At 52.4% G+C, this 26,496-nt stretch overlaps 1 protein-coding gene across 1 annotated transcript; it reads right to left on the bottom strand.

Annotated features, from left to right (window-relative positions):
- Positions 1-5,076: 5,076 nt before the first annotated feature.
- On the bottom strand, positions 5,077-25,954 carry LOC130370513 (insulin receptor substrate 1-like). The gene is made up of 6 exons (XM_056576256.1): positions 24,984-25,954; positions 9,736-10,092; positions 7,409-9,174; positions 6,332-7,294; positions 5,817-6,271; positions 5,077-5,096 (listed from the first exon to the last, which is right to left on the bottom strand). Exons 2-6 carry the CDS (start codon positions 9,826-9,828, stop codon positions 5,077-5,079), a joined length of 3,297 nt encoding a protein of 1,098 aa, XP_056432231.1. The 5' UTR covers positions 9,829-10,092; positions 24,984-25,954.
- Positions 25,955-26,496: the final 542 nt, after the last annotated feature.

The raw sequence follows: 26,496 nt of genomic DNA, 5'->3' as shown, positions 1-26,496 counted from the left end.
GGTTTGCTGCAGCCCTATCAGAGGAGCGCGTCAGACTGAGCTTGTGTTTACCTCCAAAACACCAGAGATCGGTTATTGATCGGCTAACACTGTTTGATAAGTTGTATACTTCTTCCTACTGCTTTACAGGCATATCCATTGGATATGGTAACATGCTTATTTATTTTTTGATTTGAAATATTTACGTTTTTCCTTTATGGATTTTTCGTGCTTTTCGTTTTGTTTTGTATTATTGTTTGTATGATATGGTTGATTTTTATTTATAGGTCTGAAATGATTGTAAGAAATTCAATTAAAAAAAGGGGGGCAGCGCTTGCTATGCTAAGCTAACTAGCTTGCATGGCTACGAGCAGTGCGGTCGGCGTAGCGGAGCCTCGTGCTGTGCACACAGCACAGTCAGCGCTGACATTAACACGACGGCGGTAGAACCAGAGCCAGGCCCGGGTTCCCCCCCCCTTTGGGTGTTGGTCCAGTGTCGACGGTGGCGGGGTGCGATAACGATCGTCGCGGCAACACAAAAACCGCACCAACAACAACAACAACAACAACAACAACAGGGGGGTGTGGAGATAATGGCCCCCACTCCGGGACCCGGGGTCTATATTGAGGAGTCATCAGAAGGCCTTACATCTGTGTACCGTTTGAGGAGTGAGGACGGCTACAGCTTCTGCAGAGTTCAGGACAGTGAAAACAACAGGAACACTGATTATGGATGTTTGTGGTTTTCTTAACTACACACAACAAACCAGTCTCTGATTCCCCGTCCGAAACCCGTGTGTATGCGTGTGTGCGTGCTGCTCGCGGGTTCTTGTGTGTATCTTTGTGTGTATCATGTATTCAAAGCGTATTTTTCTGTGTATCATGTATTCATAGCATGAATATATGAAAAGCGTGTACATACTCTTAACTACAGACAACAAACCAGGCTCTGGATCCCCATCCCAAAGCAGTGTGTTTGTGTTAGTGCGTGTACGTGTGTGCGCGTGTGTCTCTTGGCTGGATGGCCACAGCAGGCCCGACTGGTTATTTAAGGAGCGAGCCTCATGGCGCACCAGATGGCGAAGAGAGACGATACGTAATTGGTCAGTGAGAAGCAAGAGGGGGGAGGGGGGGAGGAGGGGGGAGGAGGGGGGGGGGGGACTGGGATGGGGGAAATACGTCTGTTCCGGCTCATTCCTCACCCCTGGTGACGGCCCAGTGTGCGATCTGTGATTGGATTTGATCCGCGGTTAACGATTCCATGCTCTTTAGTTTCCTCAAAGGATAACGCACCCACACACACACACACACACACACACACACACACACACACACACACACACACACACACATGACACAAACACACACACACACACACACACACGACACAAACACACACACACACACACACACACACGACACAAACACACACACACACACACGACACAAACACACACCCCTGTATAACATGAGATAAAAATCAGCGGCGGAAACATTTTAATGAGTGATACATGATCATACAAAGAAAGTGTGGCAATCTATGAACATGCATGAGCATGTGTCAACCATACACAGGGTTGCAGGTGTTATATATACACACACATGCACACACACATGCACACACACCAACCGCACACACAAACACACAGAATGATATGCCCCAACACACGCTTACCCACCCACCCACCGACCGACCAACACAAACACACGCGCACACACACACACACACACACACAAACACACAAAGTAATAAGCACCAACACACACACACACACAGAATGATATGCTCCAACACACGCACAAACCGACACACATACCCATGCACCCACCCACACACACAGTGTAATACGCACCAACACACACACAAACACACAGAACGATATGCACTTACACTTGCACAAACACACACACAAAACCGCACACACCCTCACAAACACACACACACACACACACACGGACAGGGCCCCGAGCGCGTCTGGGTGGGGGTGCACACCACACACGCGTCTGATGGACGTCCAACAGTGTGTTCTTGGCCCACAGTCTGCTGCTAACATCCAATCTGAGCCCTGAAATAGACTGCTGCGCCACAGACTGAGAGCTCTCTGTGCAGAGCCCAGCCTCTTCCCTGGTTTGAGCAAGGCACACAGAATGAGGAGGTAAAAACAAACCAAATGCTGTGCAAAGGAAAGCTATCGGGCGGGGAAGTGCTCACCGTCCGAGACACTGTGCGTCTTTTAAACGCTTGCACGTGTTTAGGGTCGCATCACTGCAACGCCACTTCCTTCCACTCGGAAGGGCTGTGCGTGCAGGGTTTTCCCTTTGCGTGTGTGTGTCTGTGTGTGTGTGCATGGGGTAGGGTTGCCTGTGACCTAAAATATTGAAGACAAGGAGCCCGGTCGTCATGGAGATGCAATATGGCTGCTTTTCCGAAAATATACAGAAGACGCCCAGATTGGTCAAAGTTGTTTTTCTGTTTTCGGTGGTAATCTGCTTTTACACAGCGGTAATCTGAATTTACACAGCGGTATGTGTGCTCTGTGGCTATGTGTGTATTTATATTGCGTTTGTGTGTTTAAATAAATCAGTTTAGCCCCTGGCTTTCCACACACACACACACACACACACACACACACACACACACACACACACACACACACACACACACACACACACACACACACACACACACACACACACACACACACACACACACACACACACAAACACACCCTCACACACCTTCGGTGGTCCTACGCAAGCATCTGCTTGCCAGGAAAACCAGCGCTATAATTACCACGCTTCAGGTCCTCTGAACGTCAGAATTGAAATAATCACGGACAAGATCATTCTGTGGCCCTCAGACTGCACTCCTAGGGCCCCATAAAGGGTTTGGCGTGGGCCCCTGGGGCTCTGTCTGTCTGTCTGTCTGTCTGTCTGTCTGTCTGTCTGTCTGTCTGTCTGTCTGTCTGTCTGTCTGTCTGTCTGTCTGTCTGTCTGTCCTTTTTCCATTTATTTATTATCTAGAAGGCTGTATTCAAGCACACACCTCAGCAGCAAAAGGCGAGACGCATCATGGTCAAATGTCACTACAATTATTATGAGAATATAACCTAATGATTTGCACCCGATCCAAACTTGTACCACAAGGATACAAGGACTACAAGGAAAAAAAGTGGGCAAAGAAGTTTGGTCTTTGGGCCTCTCCTGGACGTTTCTTCCTCCTGGCAAGACGGTGGAAAGACATTTTTACCCTCTGAAGTCACCACCAGTGTGGGTGAAGTTGTGCAGCCGGACAGCATCGTGGCTGAGTGAGTTATGCGACTCCCAGCCACAGAGCTACCAGGTTGGATCCCCATCGCATCCACATCCTAGCCCTGAAGGCGTCCTTGTAGCGTGACGGGCGAAAACCTCTTCCACCTCCACCGTGACATGCATCAGGGGAACAGGGTCTGCTGTGCGGTTAAGGAGATATGCCGGCTATAGCGTGTTGTGAAATGACGTTTCTGAGCCCTTTTTGGTAAAGGTGTGAAAGGAGAAGAAAATGTAGGAGTAGAGACGAAAGGGGTGGCCATTGAAGGCAACCACAGTAAAGAAAGGAAAAAGTAAACCGCCCTTTAATTTGGAGAGGAAATAGTTCAATAATAAGCAGTAGCGGTGTGGTTTGCCAACTGCGCGGAAAAAAACAGCAATCAAAGAAGAAGCAATGGATACTTAGAAGAAAAGGCATTAAAGTAAGCCAAAGAACGGTGATGATAACACGCGAGGAGCAGCCGGGTAGAAGGAGCAACAGAAACGGACCCGAATAAACTGAAACAAAGTAGTCTCTCTCTCTCTCTCTCTCTCTCTCTCTCTCTCTCTCTCTCTCTCTCTCTCTCTCTCTCTCTCTGTCTCTGTCTCTCTCTCTCTCTCTCTCTCTCTCTCTCTGTCTCTCTGTCTCTCTGTCTCTCTGTCTCTCTCTCTCTCTCTCTCTCTCTCTCTCTCTCTCTCTCTCTCTCTCTCCCTCTCTCTCTCTCTCTCTCATCTGGCCATGGTGAGGCCCAGCGTGGCACAAACACTCACACACACAAAAGGATCATTCTAAGGAGAGGAAAGAGGGGGTGGAGGAGGGAGGGGGGAGGGCTTTGTATGCGTGTGTGTGTGTATGGGGGGGGACGGGGGGACTGTACAGAGGCATTGGGAAACTGTGTGAGAGAAAACTCTGGCCCTAGCCTCACATTCACAGCCAACGTGTAACATTCCCCCCCGCCCCCAGCCCCATGTTGCCACGGCTAAAGTGCTAGCGCTAACAGAAGAGCTTCAGATGGAGCCAGTGTAGAGGCTAGTTACACACACACACACACACACACACACACACACACACACACACACACACACACACACACACACACACACACACACACACACACACACACACACACACACACACACACACACACACACAAACACAGATTACACACACATACAGCTGACACAGCTAAATTCTCACAATAACCCCCCCCCGCCCCCATCCCACACACTCACACACACAAACACGCACACACACACCACACACACACATCAATGTGTTTTCTTGCTTTCTGAAGTGGTATTACTGTATGAAGGGGACAGGGGGGGCGCGGGTTCAATTAGGTTCAAATTAAACTCTTTAATACACTTTTCCATGGCACTTTAACCTTAAAAAACAATCAACTTAGAGTTGTATTCACAGGGAAAAGGTAAGGGGGGGGTGACACCACAATCACCACTGACTTCCTCTCACCCTCACAACTCTTTGTGTTTAATCTTTAGCATCTTCTGCTACTGTAACACAAATCCAAACAACGACAGCAAACGCTGAACAGAATATCTACAGGGGGGGGGGGGGGCTAAAAATAAACATCCTCTGTATCTTAACGCTGCTCTGAAAAGCGAATGAACGCATTTACCGAAGACGGAACGCTTCGCTCGTTCCCTCAGAGAAGTCTCCTCAGAGAAGCCTCCTCAGAGAAGCCTCCTCAGAGAAGCCTCCTCAGAGAAGCCTCCTCAGAGAAGCCTCCTCAGAGAAGCCTCTTCAGAGAAGCCTCCTCAGAGAAGCCTCCTCAGAGAAGCCTCCTCAGGTCAGTTGGGTTCCTGCGCGTCTGAACCGCGTGGGGAGGGAGGAGCGAACAGCGCTATCGAAACAGGACTGCTGTGTGCGCCTCTCTCGCTCTCCCCAGATACATTACTCAGCGGTTTATGCCGCCATGCATAGATCCGCCATGACGCAACCTTAAACAGCGCTCTCTGACCGACGTTGTTAGTGTTAAGCACTTTGTCAGAGGGTTTAAAGAAATGTATGTATGTTTATGTTACGGAGACAGGCCTATCCTTTTTCTTTATATGGCATTTTGGAGAAACCAGATCTTCGGTCTCTGTCTGCTCAACAACACACAGATGCACGCACACACACACACACACACGCAGACACACACACACAGTCCAGTCTATAATGCCTAAAACTACAACTTAGGGTCCGATGGAGTTCAAACGGCCATGAAACACAACAAATGTATAATGCATTTTACGACGTCGAAGCTAACCATATCTCATGCCAGGGATTAGCGTACATCAGACATAAACACAATTTGGCCCGGGGGCTTTTGCCAACCTGGCGCCAAGGACTGGTGCTTGGAAGTCATACGTAGCGAGAGAGAGAGAGAGAGAGTTGCTCAACTGCAAGGCGGATGATAGTCTAGAGGAGATTTGGGGGGAACGTCGCAGAGAAAGTGAAGAAAATCCCAGTCGACCGAGTGTGTGTGTGTTTGTGTCTGCCGTGTCAGTGTGCGGTCCCTGTGGGGTGTGTGCGTGAGTCGTCCTACCCGTCCCCTCCTTGCTGCCGTTCTGGTGGCTGCGCAGCTCGTCCGACTTGTAGAAGTCGATGCTGGCGTACGTGTTGAGACTGGAGACGCCGCCGCCGCCGCCGCTACCGCCGGCCCCTGCTCCTGCCACTCCTCCTCCTGCTCCTCCTCCTGATGCTGATCCGGACCCCCCGCCGAGCAGGGCGAACAGGCGGGACGGGGCGGCCTGGAGCCCCGAGGGCCCGTCGGCGACCGGGTGAGGCGTCTCCTTGTTGGCCAGGTCCAAGTCTATGTAGTTGAGGCCTTGCTCTCCGCACAAAGCCTGGGCGACGGGTGACGGCTGCTGCCCGGGGAGGTGGAACTGTGCGGGGGAGTCGGCCGCTCCGCCGTTGCTGTTCCCCCACAGCATGCCCTCGAAGCCGAGGCGCCGCGCTACGGCCTGGGCGTGCTCCGGGAAGAGGGAGGCGGTGGAGGAGCTGGAGGAGGAGGAGGAGGAGGTGGAGGTGGAGGTGGGGGCGGGGCCGGAGGCGGCGGACGCCAGGAACGTCTCCGAGCAGTGGCGGCGGCGGCCCTGGGGGTCCGCCCGGATGACCTTGGCGCCGTGGTCGGGGTTGGCCAGGGGCTTGGCCGGGGGGAAGTCCAGCCCCAGGGGCAGCCCCGGGACGAGGGGGGCCGTGGGCCGGGCCGGGGGCGGGGCCTCGGGCGAGACGTTGGACGACGTGATCCGGGTGGGGGCGGAGCCGTCGCGGTTCAGGCTGAACGCCATCTCGGTGTAGTCGCCGCAGGACGTGGGCGACTCCGACTCGCTCGGCGGCGGGACGCTCTCGCGGCTCTTCCTCCGGGCCGCCCCTCCTCCTCCTCCTCCTCCTCCTCCCGTCGCCACGACGACCACCACCTGCTCATCCTCCTCCTCCTGGCAGGGGCCCCCCGGCACGCGGCCGCGGAGCTTGGGCGCCTGGGCGGCCAGGGTGGGGGGGGTGGGGGGCGTGTGGAAGGAGGGGAAGCCCAGCGGCGTGAGGGAGAGCGGCGAGGGGCAGGGGGAGGGGCCCAGGTCCATGTTGACGTACTCCGAGGCCCCCGGCGGGGGGCTGAGGGGCGCAGAGGGGCTGCGGGACAGCGGCAGGAAGCCGCAGGCGGGCCGCAGTCTCCCGGGCTGCGGGGGGCCGCAGTAGCCCTGCCTCAGACCCCCGGCGCCGCCCTTGAACTCGATGCTGACGTACTCCCCGGGGCTCTTGGGCTCCGGGGCCAGGGGGTTCTCCCGCACGCGGGGCAGCGTGTTGGCCTTGGACACGTCCACGAACAGGCTGACGGGCCGGCTGCGGGCGTGGCCCCCCTGCTTGGCCGGGGCCGCCCCGCCGCGGCGCTGCTGCAGGCCGCCGCCGCCGCCGCCGTTGACCTCCTTGGAGGGCGCTCCTTTGAGCTTGCCCCCCGGGGCGCTGTGGGGCCCCTTGGGGGTCCGCTCCTCGCCCTCCCCGCCCAGGCTCTCGTTGCTGGCCGAGCTGGAGGAGTAGGACGAGGACGAGAGCGAGAGGTGGCGTCCCGCCGCCGCCGCCGCCGCCGGACCCCCGCCGCCCCCCGTCCCCCTGCTGCTGCCGCCCGCCCCCCCGTTGGGCCGGCGGCCGCGGGCCACGCCCTCCTCGAACAGCCCCTTGGAGGGGTTGTGTTTGTAGGAGCGCGGCAGGGAGTAGTACGAGTACACCATCTTGGGCCCCGGCGTCTGCGGCCCCTGCTGGGCGGGGGCCCCGTGCTGGGTCTCCGCCTCCTGCGCCGGCGGGGGGCTGCCATTGGCCGAGCGCACGCTGATGGGCGACATGTTCATGTAGTCACTGCCGGCGCGGCTGTCGGCGCTGCCCGGCCAGGCCCCGCCCCCCCGCTGCTCTGGGGAGCAGCTGCCGTGCGGCGACATCATCATGTAGCCGTCGGCGGCGCGCGGCGGCGCCGGGCGGATGGGCTGCGGCGGCGACACGCTGTTGTTGGGCGTCATGGCCATGTAGTCGTCGGCGGGGCCCCTGGCCGACAGCTCGCCGCCGTCGGGGAAGGAGGCGGCCAGCGGGGGGCCCCCCGGCGGCTGGGAGCCGCCGCCCGGCAGCATGGACATGTAGCCGTTGTCCACGCCGGGCGGCGGGTGGGGCGACACCGGCGTGGCCACGCCCCCCTCCCCGCCCCGGTAGAGCTCCGCCCCCCCGGCCACGTCCAGGTAGCCGCCGCCGGCCGAGGAGCCGCTGACCACGCCCGAGTCGCGCTGCGTGCAGGACGAGGACGCCGACGAGGCGAACGACTCGCGGCTGGTGCTGCGCGACATCACCGCGTAGTCCGCACAGTCCTCCTCGGGCCCCGGGGGCCCCGGGGCCGGCGCGGAGGGGCCCTCGCCGCGGCGCTGCCCCCCCCGGGGGGCCAGCCGCTCCAGGGCCATAGGGGGCAGCGAGGCCCGCTTGCTGAGCAGCTGGCGCTCCGCCTCGCTCTCGCGGCTGGACGAGCGCCGCAGCACCCTCTTGGCCCCGGGCGGGGCCCCTGGGGAGCCCACGCCCCCGTCCTGGGACGCCAGGGAGCTGGCCGCCGAGCTGCAGTCCATGGCCCCGCCCCCCCCGGCGCCGCCGCCACCGCTGCGGGCGCCGCACTGGCCCATCAGGATGTAGTTGGCCCCGGCGTCGTCCAGGGACCCGGGGCCCGGGCCGGGGGACGGTAGCAGGCCCTGCTCCCCGGGGGAGGAGCCGTACTCGTCCGAGGAGCCGTAGTCGCTGGGGGAGCCCGACACCGAGGCGTGGTGGGAGGGGGGCCCGCGGCCGTAGGGGCCCGCCGCGGCAGCTTGCCCCGGCGCCCCCGCCCCGCCGAACTCGGAGCCGTGGCCGGAGCTGGAGGACAGGCTGGGGGCCGGCGAGGGGCCCGGCGTGGAGATGGAGCGCATCAGGCCCAGGGGGGCCTTGGCGGCGGGGCCCGAGGACGAGCGCACCGACTTGGAGCGCAGGACGGGGGTCCCGGAGCAGGAGCCGTTGGTGGCCGGGCTGGAGCCGGGGGGCCCCTGGGGGCCCGAGCAGCCGGCGGGCGCCCCCTCCTCGCCCTTGGCGGCGTCGCTGGCGGTGCGGGGCCGCGGGAGGCCGTGGCGGGGGGTGGGCGAGGCGTTGGCGCTGCCGGCCCCCCCGCCCCCTCCCCCGCCGATGGGGGGCTCGGTGCGCGAGCGGCGGGTGAAGCCCACCTGGCTGGGGGGCGGGTTGGGGTGGTGGCGGCGGGACGGCACGCTGATGGGGTTGGAGGCTGTGGCCCCGCCCCCCGGCCCCGAGCTGGACTGTGATTTGCTGCGCTGACGGAACTCGTCGCTCAGCGCCTTCATGGCCTCCAGGAGGGACTCGTGCATGTTCTGGGCCACCACCGAGTCGTCCACCTGCACACACACACACAAACACACACGCACACACACACACACTTTAAACATATGGTCTATATTTTCAAATACTTTTAACAAAAAATACTTAAATACTTCTACTCTAATTTATTCATGTTGTTATTTTCTTTTTTTTTTAATAGTTAATAAAAACATTAAATATAACGCATATGCTTAAAGAGTGCGTGTGTAAACTCAAAAAGTTATTTTAACTTCCACTGTTATTGATTCATGTCATTTGCTTTTTGTTATAGTAAACAATAACTGGACTTTTTTATATTGAATTGGTGCTCTGAGATATGAAGCACCTGGAATGACCTACAAAAGTCTTACAAAAAGTCTGAGAATGTCTCAAGTGTTCAGACTTCATATAACGTATTAAAAGTCTTCCAAAATATCACAAAAGTACTAAAAACATTCAAAAAGTAAGCTCAGGTTCACAGGTTTTGAGAAAGCCTAAAAAGGCATCAAATCCTATTCAAGCGATTCAAAAGTCCTAACAGTATGGCAACTTATCCTAGGGCACTGAACGCCTCAGAGGGCCTCGGGGGCCCCACCCACCTGCATCCAGAACTCCCCGGGGCCCGTGACGGCCGAGCGGCCCACCTCCACGAAGAAGAAGTTCTCCGAGTGGCCGCAGCGCCGCACGTTCATCAGCTGCAGCACCACCGCCGCCGCGTCAGAGTGCAGCTTCACGAAGTTCACCGTCTTGTCCGTCAGACACAGGCGGTAGATGCCCACCAGGTTCTTGGCCTGCCCCAGGCCCTTGGGCCAAACCTTCACCTGCCACACCTCCTTGAAGGCCGGCCCGGGGTTGAGGAGGACGGCCGCGTCGCCCGTAGTCCCCGCCCCCGCCGGACGCCGCTGCCGCCGCGGAGACGGCGGCTTCGCTGCTGGTGATGTCCGCCAGGCTCTTACCTGGGAGGGAGGGGGAGGGGGAGGGAGGGGGGAGGGAGGGAGGGAGAGAGAGGGAAGGATGGAGGGAGGAAAGATGGAGGGAGTGGAGGGAGGGAGAGACGCAGAGGGATAGGGAGGGGGAGAGAGAGGGAAGGAGTGAGAGAGGGAGGGAGAGGGAGAGAGAGAGAGGAGAGGGAGAGAGAGGGAGGGAGAGGAGAGAGAGATAGGAAGGGAGAGGGAGAGAGAGGGAGGGGGAGAGAGGGAGGGAGGGAGGGAAAAAGATGGAGGGAGGGAGAGAGACAGAGGGAGAGGGAGGGAGAGGGGGAGGGGGGGATGGAGGGAGGCAGAGAGGGAGGCAGAGAAAATAGATTGGTTATTTAGAGACCTTCTCCATCTTGAGCTGCCTTTGGCTAGGATTAAGTTCAAGTTAAGTCGAGCACAATTGAAATGTGGATTGTTTTTACTATATCGGTAAAATATTGTATTGACTTGAAATAACCTACTTACCAGGTCTTGTGCTGAAATATTCATGTTTCATGTACTATACTGTACTCTTTATTCATTATTTTCCTTTCATTTTCTTAGCTTTATGTATTTATTGATAGTTCTTACGACATGTACCTTTTCTCCACAAACTGCAGACTCGAATGAATGAATATATGGGAAAAACGAGCCACATTGGCAGAAGAAGAACTCTGCCCACCTTTACCCTCGGGGAATCACACCCATGCTACCTTATCCTCCAGGCGAAAGCGGATTCGATACGACTGAGTGAACAGTTGAGCGCTACATGGTGTGTTAGGCCAGTTTACACATTTCCAGACCAGAACTTTGAACTAAACCAACAAGAGGGGTCTGTCCTCACGGTGAGGCACCTGCAGCGAGCACGGACTACCAGGTGGGGCCTTTATTGACCAGTACAGAGGGGCCAAAGGGGGGCCCGCCTTATGTAACGTGTGCTGATATTGGACTTGTTCCCCCTCTATCTGTGAGCTGGATTAGGCCTCCACAGCCTGCGTGTTCAGTGACGTGCTAGGGGGAGAGGGGGAGTGGGGGGGGAGAGGCAGTCTACCTCACGATTCACCCAGGGTACTGCAATTCATTCAAACACGCATGCACCGACACACACCCACACACACACACAGACCTGCTGGACAGGCTTCTACAATGTGCACACACACACACACACACACATATGCTTGTGAATACAAACTTGCACACGCATACACACACCCACACACATTCAGGCACGTGGATGCACACACACACACACACACACACACACACACACACACACACACACACACACACACACACACACACACACACACACACACACACACACACACACACACACACACACACACACACACAGACACACAAACGTGTGCCACGTTTATGACAGTGTGCCTTTGTCGTTGATCTTTTGCACATGCCCAATGGATTCTGATACTGACCAAATTTAAAAAAGAACGTTAAATAATGAAGCCAAGCTAAATAATCAGATTCGGGTTATTAATCCAAATTCAGTGCTAAGGCTCGCAGTCCTTCCAAATTGGTGTGCTGACTTTAATTTTTTAGTTTTTTTCCTTTTACTGCTATCATAATTTTAACTTGAAGCCTAACCCTAACCCTATGGTTGGTAGTGTTTTTCTACGTTTCTCCTAAAAGTGCATTGAGTCTGTGTATACCATATGAAATGTGCTACACAAATAGTGTACAGAAACAAAGCAGTCGATATGTGCTGGAGCAACACGGCTAAAGCGGGGGGAACGGTGTTGAGCACAGTCAAACAGTACTATAGCATAGGGTGGAGCTATATAGTAAAAACACACACACACACATATGCTTGTGAATACAAACTTGCACACGCATACACACACCCACACACATTCAGGCACGTGGATGCACACACACACACACACACACACACACACACACACACACACACACACACACACACACACACACACACACACACACACACACACACACACACACACACACACACACACACACACACAGACACACAAACGTGTGCCACGTTTATGACAGTGTGCCTTTGTCGTTGATCTTTTGCACATGCCCAATGGATTCTGATACTGACCAAATTTAAAAAAGAACGTTAAATAATGAAGCCAAGCTAAATAATCAGATTCGGGTTATTAATCCAAATTCAGTGCTAAGGCTCGCAGTCCTTCCAAATTGGTGTGCTGACTTTAATTTTTTAGTTTTTTTCCTTTTACTGCTATCATAATTTTAACTTGAAGCCTAACCCTAACCCTATGGTTGGTAGTGTTTTTCTACGTTTCTCCTAAAAGTGCATTGAGTCTGTGTATACCATATGAAATGTGCTACACAAATAGTGTACAGAAACAAAGCAGTCGATATGTGCTGGAGCAACACGGCTAAAGCGGGGGGAACGGTGTTGAGCACAGTCAAACAGTACTATAGCATAGGGTGGAGCTCTTCTGTTTCTCTATCCACAGTGCCAAGCTCTGTGCCTTGAGAGACGCAGAACACAAACACGCCGCGGTGCAAACCTATATCAACTCGCTGACACGAAGGCCCAATACAACGGGACTCACCTGTTTCCGTAGGAACAGTCGTGCTCTCTCTGTATCAGGCAGAAACAGGTGAGCTCGGGAGGGGGGGGGGGGGGCTGGTTTTAATAACTCATCTCTTTCCCCCATGACGCACGGGGGATACAGCGGGGAAAGCGAGATGCAGAATGTTGCATCATGGTTTTAGATCACTTGAGGTACTGGGGAGAAAATGAAAGGGCGATGTGTCTAAATAAGGAGGTCCTGGCAGGACCTCCTGGTGAATTAAGCGATCCATCATTCATCGCGGATCCCGCAATGGATAAATGTATATACGCCCACGCACGCATGACGCCTGAACTATAAACATAAGGCAGTGCTTGCATAACGGCCCCCGCGTGTGTGTCCTCTGTTTGCGTGTGTGTCCTCTGTTTGCGTGTGTGTGTGCCTGTGTGGGTGTGTGTGTGTGTCTGTGTGTGTGTGCGTGTGTGTGATTTTTGCTCTTTTCCTTAAACTGCAGGATCAACCGCTTCTTGCAGGGGACTGAAATAGCATGCAGGGCCATGCATTACTATTTCATGCAGCCGAGTGCGAGAGTGTGTGAGTGTGTCTGTGTGTGTGTGTGTGTGTGTGTGTGTGTGTGTGAGAGTTACTACAGGAAGAGATGGAGGCGAGATCCCACACAAGGAGCCTTTGGGAGAGTGCAGGGAGCGAGGCGGTAGAGAGACAGAGGAAAGCAGTACGATGAGGGAGAGGGAGCCGTGAAAGGTTTTTTTCATTGTGTGAATTCGCTCGAAGGTCGAACTGTGTGACAGTTGTATGCCTTTATTATTGTATCTTTATACTGTGACGTCAGGGACAGGACATTGACGACAGCAGGGCCACATACACACACACACACGAATGACATGGGATTCAAACCTGGGTAGCTTGACGTCCATGTGGGACGACCCATCTAAACTACTCAAACTCTTCTTACTTTTATTTTACCCTGCATGTACAGAAGGCAGCTGAACAAACCCTGAAAACATCCCCATGGCTCCTGTGTGTGTGTGTGTGTGTGTGTGTGTGTGTGTGTGTGTGTGTGTGTGTGTGTGTGTGTGTGTGTGTGTGTGTGTGTGTGTGTGTGTGTGTGTGTGTGTGTGTGGGGCTGGCTTTTTCCGCCAAGGAAGACATTTGCAGCCAACCTAGAGTGGTCTGGGAGCATTTGCGCTGGAAGTGAAATGGCGAAAAAGAAAATGCCATTGAGGGACCGCCCGGCAACAAAGACACGCTGAGAAACAAAAGGATGTTGTTGACCGAGACTAGGTATCCCTTACTAACTCACCACCACCACAACCACCGTGGTAAAGAAACACACACGTATCCTTACACACACACACACACACACACACACACACACACACACACTCACACACACACACACACACACACACACACACACACACACACACACACACACACACACACACACACACACACACACACACACACACACACACACACACACACACACGAAGGTACCGCAGTAGTCACACCCCTACCCCAGAACAGGAACATAGGAATTCTTGAGGGTGAGATAGTCCCAGCATTCCATCCACACCTACCGAACACCACTTAGCCCCTCCTCACCCGTCCACCACACTTTGATGTGGCTCTGTTTGTTTGAACGGGTGGGCGGCTGGCGGCGGCGGTGGGGGGGGGGGGGGGCTTTTGTGTGAATTATAGATGCCCCCCTGGGCTTTCGCCCACGGAGGACTGGTTCCCAGCTTTATTTTTGTTAACTCCATCGCGAATGAAGGCGAACGCACTCCCACATCCCCCCCCCCCCCCCCCCCCCCCCCCCCCAGGTCCCTCCCCATCGCGCAGAGAAAGATGAGGAGGGGTTATCAAACGGTCACCGTACATTGTGTTACTAAATGCACTACACACACACACACACACACCAGGAACACGCGCCTGCCTCATAGGGGAGAATACGTTGAGTTAGCTCTATTGAAACGTGTCATAAGGAATTCATGGTATGCGCGGTTGGAGCTGGCTGATATATAACTCACAGCGGTGGGAAATCATTAGCACGGCCTCGGCACCATGTAGCCCGCATGTACACGATAATTAATGTTACACAGAATACTGACCGCGGCCCTCGCGTCTTCTAACACATCGGCAAACTGATGCGTCGAGATTGCCTTAAAACGATAAACACGCCAAAGTCCGGATGCAGAATCTAAGTGGGCAAAGCCGCGACACGCAAAAACACCCAGCCCCTGTTAACCCCAGGACGCTAACCTGTAGCGTGTAATCGTCCAACGCGCCAAATCCCAGAGAGCAACCTTTATTCAGGCGCTGCTCAGTTGTTGACTCCACCTCAGACCGGCCACACAAACAAACAGCTGGGTTCTATGTGGGAGGGGGTGGCGATGGACACACGGTCCCACTACACTGACGTCTATTCATACGGTTCTTATTTGCGGTGCTAGCTGCTGCCTCCCTGGAGATTAAACATAAGCGCTATGCTAACTCCCCTCTGGGCTGGAGGAATGACTCCTGCAGGGGGTCTGGCGATGAGCTGTAACTTGTAGCAAAGAAACAGTCGCGTTTTCATTTTACTTCTTACTGCTGGAGTTATTCAGGCTGTCTGTGCTTGTGTATGTGTCGTGCACGATGTCTGTGTGTGTGTGTGTGTGTGTGTGTGTGTGAGTGTGTGTGTGTGTGTTGCGCACGACATGTGCGTGTGTGTTGTGCCAATGTGTGTGTGCGTGTATGGGTGTTGTGCAAGATGTCTGGGTGTGTTTGTGTGTGTGGCGCACGATATGTGTGTGTGTGCGGCACGACGTGTTGTGTGCGTGTGTGTGTGCGTATCTGCCTGCGTGTCAGTGTGTTTATCTTATTGGTGCCGATTTACTGCTGCAATATTGACGAGCGCTTCCTTCTGCGAAACACATTTTATTGACCGTGGCGGTTACCGTTCCCATCACACTCCCTGTGAGTAGGAGGAGGAACGCCGGGAGCGTTCCCAGAAACCTGCAGGTTTTCCAGGATGCCAAACGGCCAGTGTACCAAACGGTACACGCCTGCACGATCATGGTACTGGGACATACATGGTACTGGGACCTACATGCTACTGGGACCTACATGCTACTGGGACCTACATGGTACTGCGTTCAGAAGACCTGATGGGAGAGAATGCTCTCTTATCAAAGGCCCACTGGTCGCAGCTAAGACCCAGTTGTTTGTTGAGCAAGCCTGTCAGCCGTCACACATAATGCGTTGTGTTTATCTTCAATCAAGCTTTATTCGTATAGCACTTTTCATGCAAGCAAATGTAACACAAAGTGCTTGTGATTGTGTGGTAATCTTGTGATTATTTCAGGCGATCTTCCTTTGATGTGTGTCTTTTCCCCTGGCAGTTTGGCTCGGCTGATGGCTTCATTGCAAATTAGCCCCTTTGTGAACATCAATGGTCAGAAAAGGTACTTTGTGATGGACTACTACTGCCATGGGTTGCATGGCAGTATGCCTCAAAGGTAAATACTCAGAAAGGGGCTTTCAGGTGAAGACAATGGACAAGCTCTCTGTCGTGTGTGGGATTAAGATATAATTAAGTATTATATTTCAAGCACAGAAATTCAAACAAAGTGCAACAAATTCACTTCAAGTAGCATGTAGCATCTCAAACAACACAGCACAGAAAGCATTTCCTCTCTCGCTCCGACTTCAGCCTTTAAAGTCATCTAGCATGGCGTCTCTCTCCCTCTCCCTTTCTCTCTCCCGCCCTCTCCCTCCTTCCCTCTCTCTCCCTCCCTCCCTTTCTCCCCGAGTGAGGCCCAGTCAGTGGCTCTGGCTGGCTTTTCCATTTGAAGTCTGTGACCTCATTGCCCTACAGCCCAGCACTCCACGCCCGGTCCATGACACGCAGAGCTGCTCCAAACCCCGCCACAACACAGGCCAGGCTTCAGGGGCTTAAAAGCTCATGAGGTGACCCCCATCTTGGCCCTGCTGCTCCTCCCCATACGTCTTCTGCTCCAGTCCCTCTCTCCCCTCTCCTCAGCCTTTCTACCGTGGCGGGAGAGACACGTCACAGCTGTCTATCGGGTCCTCCATCGAGAGCCTAATGCTGAGCGTTGTCCAAACTGTTTGGTTTGCTTCAAGTTCAATACGTGCTCCTTTCAGAGACAAATGTGTGCGTGCACGTCCACAGCCAGACACATTACGATCCCTTTAACGAGGGAGTTGCAGGTAGGGTTTAAAATGCGCTTGCTGCTGCGTTGCAAGTTGACGGCCAGCGAGGCCAAGACAGTCTTTATTGCGAGGAAGTAAGTAATGGTGGAGGAAGGGGATGGTTCGTTCTTAAAATACCAAACTTTTATTTTGAAAGCGCAGTAGCCTATCCTTATATAAATACACACATGAAGCACCAACACCAAACAGCCATTAAAGTTACTCCCTAACAATCGTAATCCATCGATTACGAATCCATGGGTGAAACACGTCGTTTCCTGCCTCTCTTTGAGCGACGCTGTCTCTCGCTCTCTCTCTCTCTCTCTGTGGCACCGATTCTCTCTTCACCCTGTTGCTACGAACCCGCCGACCTGCGTGACAACCAGGACTGGCTGCTCGTTAATGGGCTGGCATCGACCCGTGGCGATCAATAAGTCACACCATTAAGGATTACAGTGCATTAAAGGCGGAGGTGGGCTCGCCACGGCCCGGGTGGACCTAACATATGGCCCCTTGGGTGAGTGCATTGGAAAGCCCTTTCCTCTTGGCCAACGGCCTATCAGCCGCGAGCACTTTTACTGACTAGGTCTGTGACATGGGGAAAGGGGGAGGGGGGACGAGCTTGTTGTGCAAGACCCCCCCCCAACCCATGCCCCCCCTGTATGGAGTCCATGCGTTTCCGAAGTTTACCTCGCAAATGGGGTGGTGGTGACGGTGGCGTTAAGTTGATGGCAGTGGTGGTGATGGAGGAAATGTAGGAGGTGATGGTGGTGGAGGTGATTGAGGAGGTGATGGTGGGGGAGGTGATGTAGGAGGTGATGGTGGTGGAGGTGATGTAGGAGGTGATGGTGGTGGAGGTGATGTAGGAGGTGATGGTGGTGGAGGTGATGGAGGAGGTGATGGTGGTGGAGGTGATGGAGGAGGTGATGGTGGTGGTGGAGGTGATGGAGGAGGTGATGGTGGTGGAGGTGATGGTGGTGGAGGTGATGGAGGAGAAGGTGGAGGTGATGGTGGAGGTGGTGGTGGAGGTGATGGTGGTGGAGGTGATGTAGGAGGTGATGGTGGTGGAGGTGATGTAGGAGGTGATGGTGGTGGAGGTGATGTAGGAGGTGATGGTGGTGGAGGTGATGTAGGAGGTGATGGTGGTGGAGGTGATGGAGGAGGTTATGGTGGTGGTGGAGGTGATGGTGGTGGAGGTGATGGAGGAGAAGGTGGAGGTGATGGTGGTGGAGGTGATGGAGGAGAAGGTGGAGGTGATGGTGGTGGAGGTGATGGAGGAGAAGGTGGAGGTGATGGTGGTGGAGGTGATGGAGGAGAAGGTGGAGGTGATGGTGGTGGAGGTGATGGAGGAGAAGGTGGAGGTGATGGTGGAGGTGATGGTGGTGGGGTTGATGTAGGAGGTGGTGGTGGTGTGTGTGTGTGGGGGAGGGGGGGAGGTTATCAGGAGGCCAGCCCGGATAGCCTGTAGCTGTTGAATTAAATTAAAGCGTGTTAAACCTCCAGCCTGAGCTATTCCTGCAGAGGAAGTGACCGCGCCGCCGTAGGCTACACAGAGCTCATCATCCCAGATTTAGGCTCCATTATAGCCCTAAGGGGTCGGAGGTCGAAAGCACTCCGCAATGGTCAAGTTAAGGTGTGGACCACGGCTGGTACGCCATCGGTAATCCCCGTGACGTCGTGCTCTCGACAGCGCTTCGGGGAAAGTACAGCTATCCTAAACAAACAGAGCTGTTTGGCTCGCTGACGTCTGCGGACACGGCCCAGCTGATAAGGACGCGGCTCGCGGTTGCCGTGTAGCAACAGGCTGCGTGTCTTGCCATCGTGGCCGACGCTACGGCTGAGCCTGTCATAAACAAACAGGTGGGTATCGGGGCGCTGAGGCGCGTCCCTGTGGGCCCCGCGCAGAGAACCCGCTGCCCGCAGAACCCTCCGGTCCTCCCGGCGCAGGCGTGCAGACGCCCCCGCCACGGCCTGAACCGGGACACTAATGAAGGGCTAATTAGGATGACGAGCAACGCTTAAGCGAGGGGTTTAGCGGCTAATCGGCAGACTTGGACAGCGGGCGGGGAGTGAGAGTGAGTCAGATCTCTCTCTCTCTCTCTCTCTCTCCGGGCGAGCTAAACCCACAATGCCGGGTAAAAATACCGCGTCGCGTCGGACACAGATTCTATCACTCCTGCGATCGTGTTTATGTTTTCAGTTAGGCCGTAACTGTGCCGACTGGGTTTCACAAGAGTGTGTGTGGAGGTGTTTTATAGTGTGTGCCGGCCTGGTTACGCATGCATGTGAGTTTGAGTGTGTGCGTGTGTGTGTGTGTGTGTGTGTGTGTGTGTGTGCGTGTGCGTGTGTGTCTGTGTGTGTGATAGTGTGTGCCGGCCTGGATTCCCATGAGAGTGCTTGTGTGTGTGTTACATTACAGTGTCCGCCTGCATTGTGAGGACCCGCGTTAGCACCAGTGCGGTCGACTCAGCAGCATGTTACCCTGCTGCCGGCGGAGCCGACATCCGACACGCCACTATTGTTGAACAGTTCGTGGAACAGGTCCTCAGACTGCGAAGGGGGACCCCCCCAGCAGTCTGACTCCGGCGTCTTGTCAAAAGTAAACCGTTCACACATCAGACTTAGTGGCTAATGGCCGTGCAAATAGGAGACCTGGATCTCCACACTGCACCAGCAGGCCGGAGGGGCCAAGCCGGACTCAGCTGAACAAATAGCCCTGAGGCCGGTATCAGAGTGCGCGGCGACCAGCCAGTGTTTGTTTAATTACCGCTCCGTTTGCGGAGGGGAAGCCTCTGTGCTGTTGGGACGGTTCCTGGGAGGATTTAGAAGAGCTCTCCTTGGACTGCGGGGTCCGGAGAAAGAGAGGGGGGGGGGGGTAGCACGGGTTGGCTGGTAGTAGCTCAGGAGGTAGCACGGGTTGGCTGGTAGTAGCTCAGGAGGTAGCACGGGTTGGCTGGTAGCCGCAAGGTCGCTAGTTCAATTCCCCGCTCCTCCTAGAGTATCGAGGTCTTCCTAGGACAATTCACGTCTGCTTTTTCATGTCTGCTCACCTGGTCGGTTGGGTTGTTTCTATGTGCCTCGCCGCCGTGCACGCCGGCGTTTGTGTGATGTTTTTGTGCCAGTTTTTCTGATTTAGACAGTGTTTATGCATGAGAGGTTATACATTTGCATAGTCTCACACACACACACACACACACACACACACACACACACACACACACACACACACACACACACAACCTTAAATGAAACTGACTCCCCTTCATGCTGTGGCATGCCACCACTCAGAACTCAGCGACCCCATTTCAGATGCAGCTCAAAGGCACATTGTGAGCTTGTGCATCACTGTCAACTTGAGGGAGTGGACTATAGCAGTGTTTTCCAACCTGTGGCTAGGATTAGGGTTACTGGAGGTGGCACTTGGGATTTAAGTCCCGATGTAGACAAATGTACAATATTTGGAACGTTAATAGTACCCACTAAATATTATAATTAAAAAGATTTCATCATGTTTTCCATTTTCAGGATTTCTGTTTAGTTGTGTTTGCTACATAAACACACTGGGACCGTAGGCTGTATTGCTGGCTTTTTCTTCCCACTGTTTCCCACTGTGGGCGTTCATGCAGTGATCATTTTGTATAAAGGGGTAGCTGTCACTATTTGCTCAACCAAAATGCATCTATTGTTCAAACGTTTGCTTATGAGTTGGTTAGCGAAAGGTTTGGATGTACATTTTACATAAGGTAATACACCTCAAGTCAAAGGTTAAGAACCTCTGGTCTATCGGGAAATATGGGTTGCTAGGCAGCCTGGCTTGCATGAGGAAGAACCCCCCTCCCCGACCAAACGGGATGAGAATACTTCTGGCTGCCTTCGCACTGAAATTTAACAAATGGAGGGGTGTTGTGATACTCTTACGTGCTTTTAATTCAAAGCCAAGTCAAACCCCCCCCAGGCTTGCATGCTGCCCAGAGATGGCAGAGAAATTGTTTCTACCGGCAGGCTCAGGGCTGCAAATGGTAAACCGAGCATTCGAAAAGTCCTGTTAAGAAGTCTGACTTATGTACGTTATCACTGAACAGCTAATCATTCATCTTTGAATGAGAAAGTATTATATTTCAATGCTGGTCAGCCTCCTTCCGGGGCGTAATATATATATATATTCATATATATATATATATATATATAGTCACCCAAGGTTTAGCGTTGATCACTCGAGTCGCCAGTGATGAAAAGCATTAGCGTTAGCATTTTTTACTTTTTCTTTTGAGACTTCCGACCGCACAATAAGCATGCCCTCTGTTTAGAGTGTGGGAATATGATTAAACTTCGTTTCAGTTCAGGCAAAGATTTTCTTGGCAAAGGAAGAGATGATGGAAGCCATAGTAAAGTTAGATTGACAAATTGCAGCCATAACACTAAACCATTTCTTCACTTTTTTTTTCTTTTCTTTGTCATTTATATATTTACTTCATTAACTCATAAACAAGCCAACTGTTATTTTGGCTGACGTTTACTGGTTGATATTGAGTCGGTTTTATGGGAGCATAGAATGATTTCAAATGTGAGTCAAACTGTTGCACATGTATATGCAGGACCTGAAATGGGTCAAGTCACAAGTGATTATGTGTGTCGTAGCCAGGGTCTTTATCTTATCACTTATCACCTCCAACCTGTTAACTAGGGTCGCTCACAGGTGAACAGATAGCAGTGAACCTAACAACCTTAATTCGGCCTACTTAATCTCTAGCTCCTCTGAGCAGTACTCAGCACAAATCCTGAGTCCAAAACAATAGCTATTACCTTCTCCCATTCAATAGAACAAACAATATTGCTGTCATTGACATATTCATTGTCTACAAATGAATGCACACATTTTACAAGGTAGGGCCTGTATGCATGTGTAGCCATGTCTGGGAGGCATGGGTGTGTGTGTGTGTGTGTGTGTGTGTGTGTGTGTGTGTGTGCGTGCGTGCGTGCGTGTGTGCACATCAACACTTCACCTCATCTCACATGCGGAAACCTTAAACCTGAAATAGTATATCGGAGCCGGCTCCAGCCACATACCAGGAGCGCTACCGTGATGCACGCTACTCTGTCACAGTCGCAGAAGCAACAGAAACAAAGAGGCAACAAATAAACCCAAAAACAAAGCCATCTATAGTAGAGAAACACAACACCGGCCCCCCAACACTGACAGGGGGGACAGTCCTTCGCACATTCACCCCCATCACGTTTCGCGGAGGTTGCGACGGACGGTGCGTCAGCAGACAAGGAGGCTCTGGCCAAGCAGGTTTTATTTAACGGCGGTTTTAATGCTGACGTCTGCGTCTTTTTGTTTGTTTTTAATGCCAACAACTGGAGACTTCCCAAGGTGACCCCTCACCTTTCGGGGGTCCCGCGGCCAGGCTGACAGCGAACCTCAGACGCAGCTGTTGGATGGGTTATTAATTGATTGTGGATTTCCACACACTTGTGGAAATCCACAAGTGAGTGGTGATCTCAATGTAGTACTTATTATTGTTTGTGGATATACTTCGGAGAGATGTTTCAACGCAGCTGTCAAGTTCTCAATACAGGAATCGTGTGAGAGTTTGTTTCAGAGAGACTTGGCTGGCTGATATCAAACAATAATCTTTTTACAAAAGTTTCCATTTTGTCCGACTTTCAGTGCAATTGCGTGTAATGTCTTGGGAATGGGCCGAGTGTGGGAAGTTTGAGAACAATTTTAGCGAGCAATTTTTTATTTTACCAGTACAGCCACATTGACACAGCGTTATGCCCTGCAGAGTATGACGACAGCTTATGCATTGCTTGGTTCTTCGTGGTAACTCTCTTTACACTAAAACATGTTGATAATGCACACATAGCTGATTTGATATGTAGAGTATGGCTTTAATGACATGCAGTGCAGATGTTTGGTGCTACACCATATAGACAATAGTGTTTAATTGATAGACTATAATGAGTACTATAATAGTAATAGACAAGCAATAAGCATACATTTTATTTAAGAATAGAATGACTTTAATCAATGTTATTTATTAATCACATGATTAAAATGTCTGTGTTTGGGTGTGTTTTCTATTTCTATGCACATGAACAGCAGTTAAAGCCTAGTACATATAAGTTACTAGTTAACTGTAAGTAAACTTGTGTAAGGGTTGGTTATGATGCATAACTTTGCACCTTGTCTTGTAAATCATTTTTTGCTGGTTTTAATTGACCTCAGTCATGATTAAGGTGGCATGACATCATTGCGATACAGGTAAATATAGTGTCATAAAACTGAGACAGAAACAATGAACAGTGTCATGTGCAATATTATTTTATTTACCTTGCTAAGTTGATTCTAAAGCACTGCCTGGCTTAAATGTTTGACTCCAATGTGCAAAAAACGTTTCTCAATAGTGCTGGTTGAGCATAGGGCTAAATAATATCCTTTAATGAATACAAAGATTCTGCAATCTTTCACATTTCCAAACTATACTTTGAATCCAGATTTTGAAATCCAAGTTTGAATTCTTTATGTCAAACAAACCGGCTTCTGGATACTTTATGCTACTAGTCCTACCATAACAATGCCATTCTCCATACCGTTAATATCAACTCAACTCAAGCCTTGCATTAAAAGAGGATTTCATAAGCCAGCCAGCCAGCCAGCCAGCCAGCCAGCCAGCCAGCCAGCCAACAAGCAAGCCAGCCCATTCTTTATAACCTCTGCTGCGCCGTGGCTAATCAGCTGCTTTATGTAATGACACCTAACGAGCAGCAGGTCATGAGTACCTTGGACCCACAGAAGGCTCCCTTCTGCCCGGCGTTGCATCACCATGTGTCCCCTCGCTCAGCGCGGCCCCAGCCTGGAGGACGGAGGGGCTGGCAGTACGGGCTGCACGGGCCTAGGCCGACTGGCTCTCTTACAGGTCAACCAGTGTTGCTGCGCTCACCGCCACTGGCCCCAGACAGCTGTGTTTGCACAGTCTGTCTGATAGCTTCTTCTGAGAAAAGTAGCATGGTGTAGGTGGAGGGTGGGGAGCGTTGGTGTTAAGAGGTGGGGGTAATGGTGTGGCATAAGTTGAAAAAAAAAAAGAATAATAGGCCAGGGTGGTATTTGCCTTGGAAATGAGATCGATAACAGGTTGGAAAACGTTGAAATTTAGTAATAAGCTGTCAATTACGATATGAGTGGAATAATATCCCATTGATTTTTTCTCATCGATAAGTGTGTTCTCCCCTACTAATTTCTTCACCGTCTTCGCATGCCCAGAAAGACAGATCCAGACGCTGCTAAAATAGTGAGATTTGTGTACCTACTCTGATTAGTCAATGCATGTATGTATATGGCAGTGTCAGCAGAATAGAGCACTCAAAGTAAACAGAAGGCAGGGTGTATGCGTGCGTTTGTTCGAGCGGTGCCCCAAGCTGACTGTACCTGTGTGTGTGAGTGTGCGTGTGTGTTTTAAGTGCGTGCGTGCGAACGTGCATGCGAGCGTGCGTTCGCATACTTTACCATTACCGTATGCGCAAACTCAACAATCGGGACAAGGAGGGGAACGGCAAAAGTGAATAAAAAAAAAAAAAACATTGTTTTCGTTCGTTTTGAAAACCCGCCAGTTCTGAGGAGCTCTGCGAGAACATTTCTGGGCTGAGTGTCAAGTATGATAACGCGTTGTCTCGCGGTGGTGGCGGCGCGGACATGGAGGACCTGGGGACAACTTTGCAAGCGCATGCCTACCAGTCGTCATCCTCATACCATCAACGTAACTATGCATGCGTTATAAGCGTATATATAAGCGTAAAGAAGGTTACAACCATGCATCCACATGTATTGGGTCATTTCAATGTCAACAGTGTCCATGCGCAATGCACGCTTCCTTCATACACTGGAAGGCATTTAGCTATGTAAACTTGCCTGTAATTGGCAAACAAATAATTGCTCAGTAAAAGTGTTCCCACACACAGCTCATCCCCGACATGTCCTGATATGCAGCCGCTTTGGCGCAGACCTCTGCATTGCCACGTTCTCTTGCAGAAGCATGTTAGTGTGTGTATGTGCGTTCGCGTGCGTGTGTTTGCCCGCGTGCGCGAGTGTGTGCATACGCGAGTGTGTGCCTGCACGCGCGCGTGCGTGTCGCCTGTTTCGCTTACTTTTGCATTGCAGGTCCACCATGGCCTGGTACCACTCGTCCTGGTCTGCCTCGTTTTCCGCCGCGATGGCAAAACTCTCCGCCCGGGTGTACAACACAATCATGTGCTTGTTCTTCGAGTCGGCTCGTTTGTTGATGTTGAAACACGTCTCCAGCACCAGAGCTTTCTTCGGGATCGGTGCTTTGCCGCGGAATTTCTTCTCGCTCTCGTAGTATTCGAGCCGGGCCGCGCCGCGTTCAGAGGCCGTCCGGAGCACGAAGTACCGCCGGTGCATGGACTTCTGTTTTCGGAGATAGCCACTTTTCCGAACGTCCTCGCAGCTTTGCTGCGGCGGTTCGCTCGCTGGGTTCTCCATGATGCAGGCGCTTGTTGATGTGTATCTTTCCAGCCCCCGAGACAAAAGCGCAAACTAAAAAAAAGATGAGAAATGTGGAAGAATTTAGGAGTTTAGCATGGCCATTTAAACATCATCGCGTCCGCTCCCCTCCCTCCCCGTCAACGCCTGCATGTGGAGGGAGAGGTTGACCCGAGTTGCTACGTTAGCTAGCGAGCCCTACATAAAAAAAAACGAGCTAGTAGTAATGGTAGTAGTAGTCGTAGTAGTAGTAGAAGAAGTAGTAGTAGTAGTGCTGGTAGCAGCTAGCGTTAGTTTTCTCTCTCCTCTTCGTGCTGCTTTGGAGCTGTAGGATACGCCGCCGTGGCTCCACGAGTTTCAGAGCCGTACACAGACGAGCACATGCGGCGCCGAACCTCCTCCTCCTCCCCGCTCTACAACTATTTCGAAACGCCGGGGCTGAGAGAGTAGTTTAATCCCATTTACCCCTAAATCATCTCACACACACACACGCACACACACATACACACACACAGCACCGCGCCTACAGACTTCGCAGCTCCGACTGCTGTCTGCATGCCCCCCTCCCCTTCGTATTGCTGTAGTGTGGTGGCGGTGGTGGAGCCGCTACCGTGGAAAGCTGTCAATCAGCGCCTGAACATGCAAGAAAGAATAGCATATTTCACTCCGAGAGTTGTGTGTTTGTGTGTGTGTGTGTGTGTGTGTGTGTGTGTGGGGGGGGGGGGTTCGGATCGGATTTCATTTAGTGTTATGGTGCGTCTGGACTCCTTCTGTCGTACATTTTTTATACATTTGTAATATCTCCGCGTTGACCGATATAAACTAAACACAAGTGTCATATTATCCATACACAACGTACATGTAATGCACCTAATACCGCTTCACAATTAGTCGATACTCTGATCAGAAATTAAATTCTCAACTCATTGATTCAGCATAACGTTATCATTATTATTGCTACGTACTACTAAGATTTGGTATTCATTCGAATATTAAATGTTCTTCATTGCATCGCTACAAAAAAACACAAATTTACATTTACATTAGTTTTTATGCATGTCAAATTGGCAGTATCAAACGGAACACCAAATCCCTTTAAAGAGCTAAGCCGCAATTCTTTCAAAAATAATGCAAGCTATCCCTGTTATGCAACACGCT

Source organism: Gadus chalcogrammus, chromosome 17 (assembly GCF_026213295.1).
Source record: "Gadus chalcogrammus isolate NIFS_2021 chromosome 17, NIFS_Gcha_1.0, whole genome shotgun sequence".
Taxonomy (NCBI): Eukaryota; Metazoa; Chordata; class Actinopteri; order Gadiformes; family Gadidae; genus Gadus; species Gadus chalcogrammus.
Note: the sequence above shows the minus strand (reverse complement) of the source record. Positions and strands in the feature narration are given on the sequence as shown.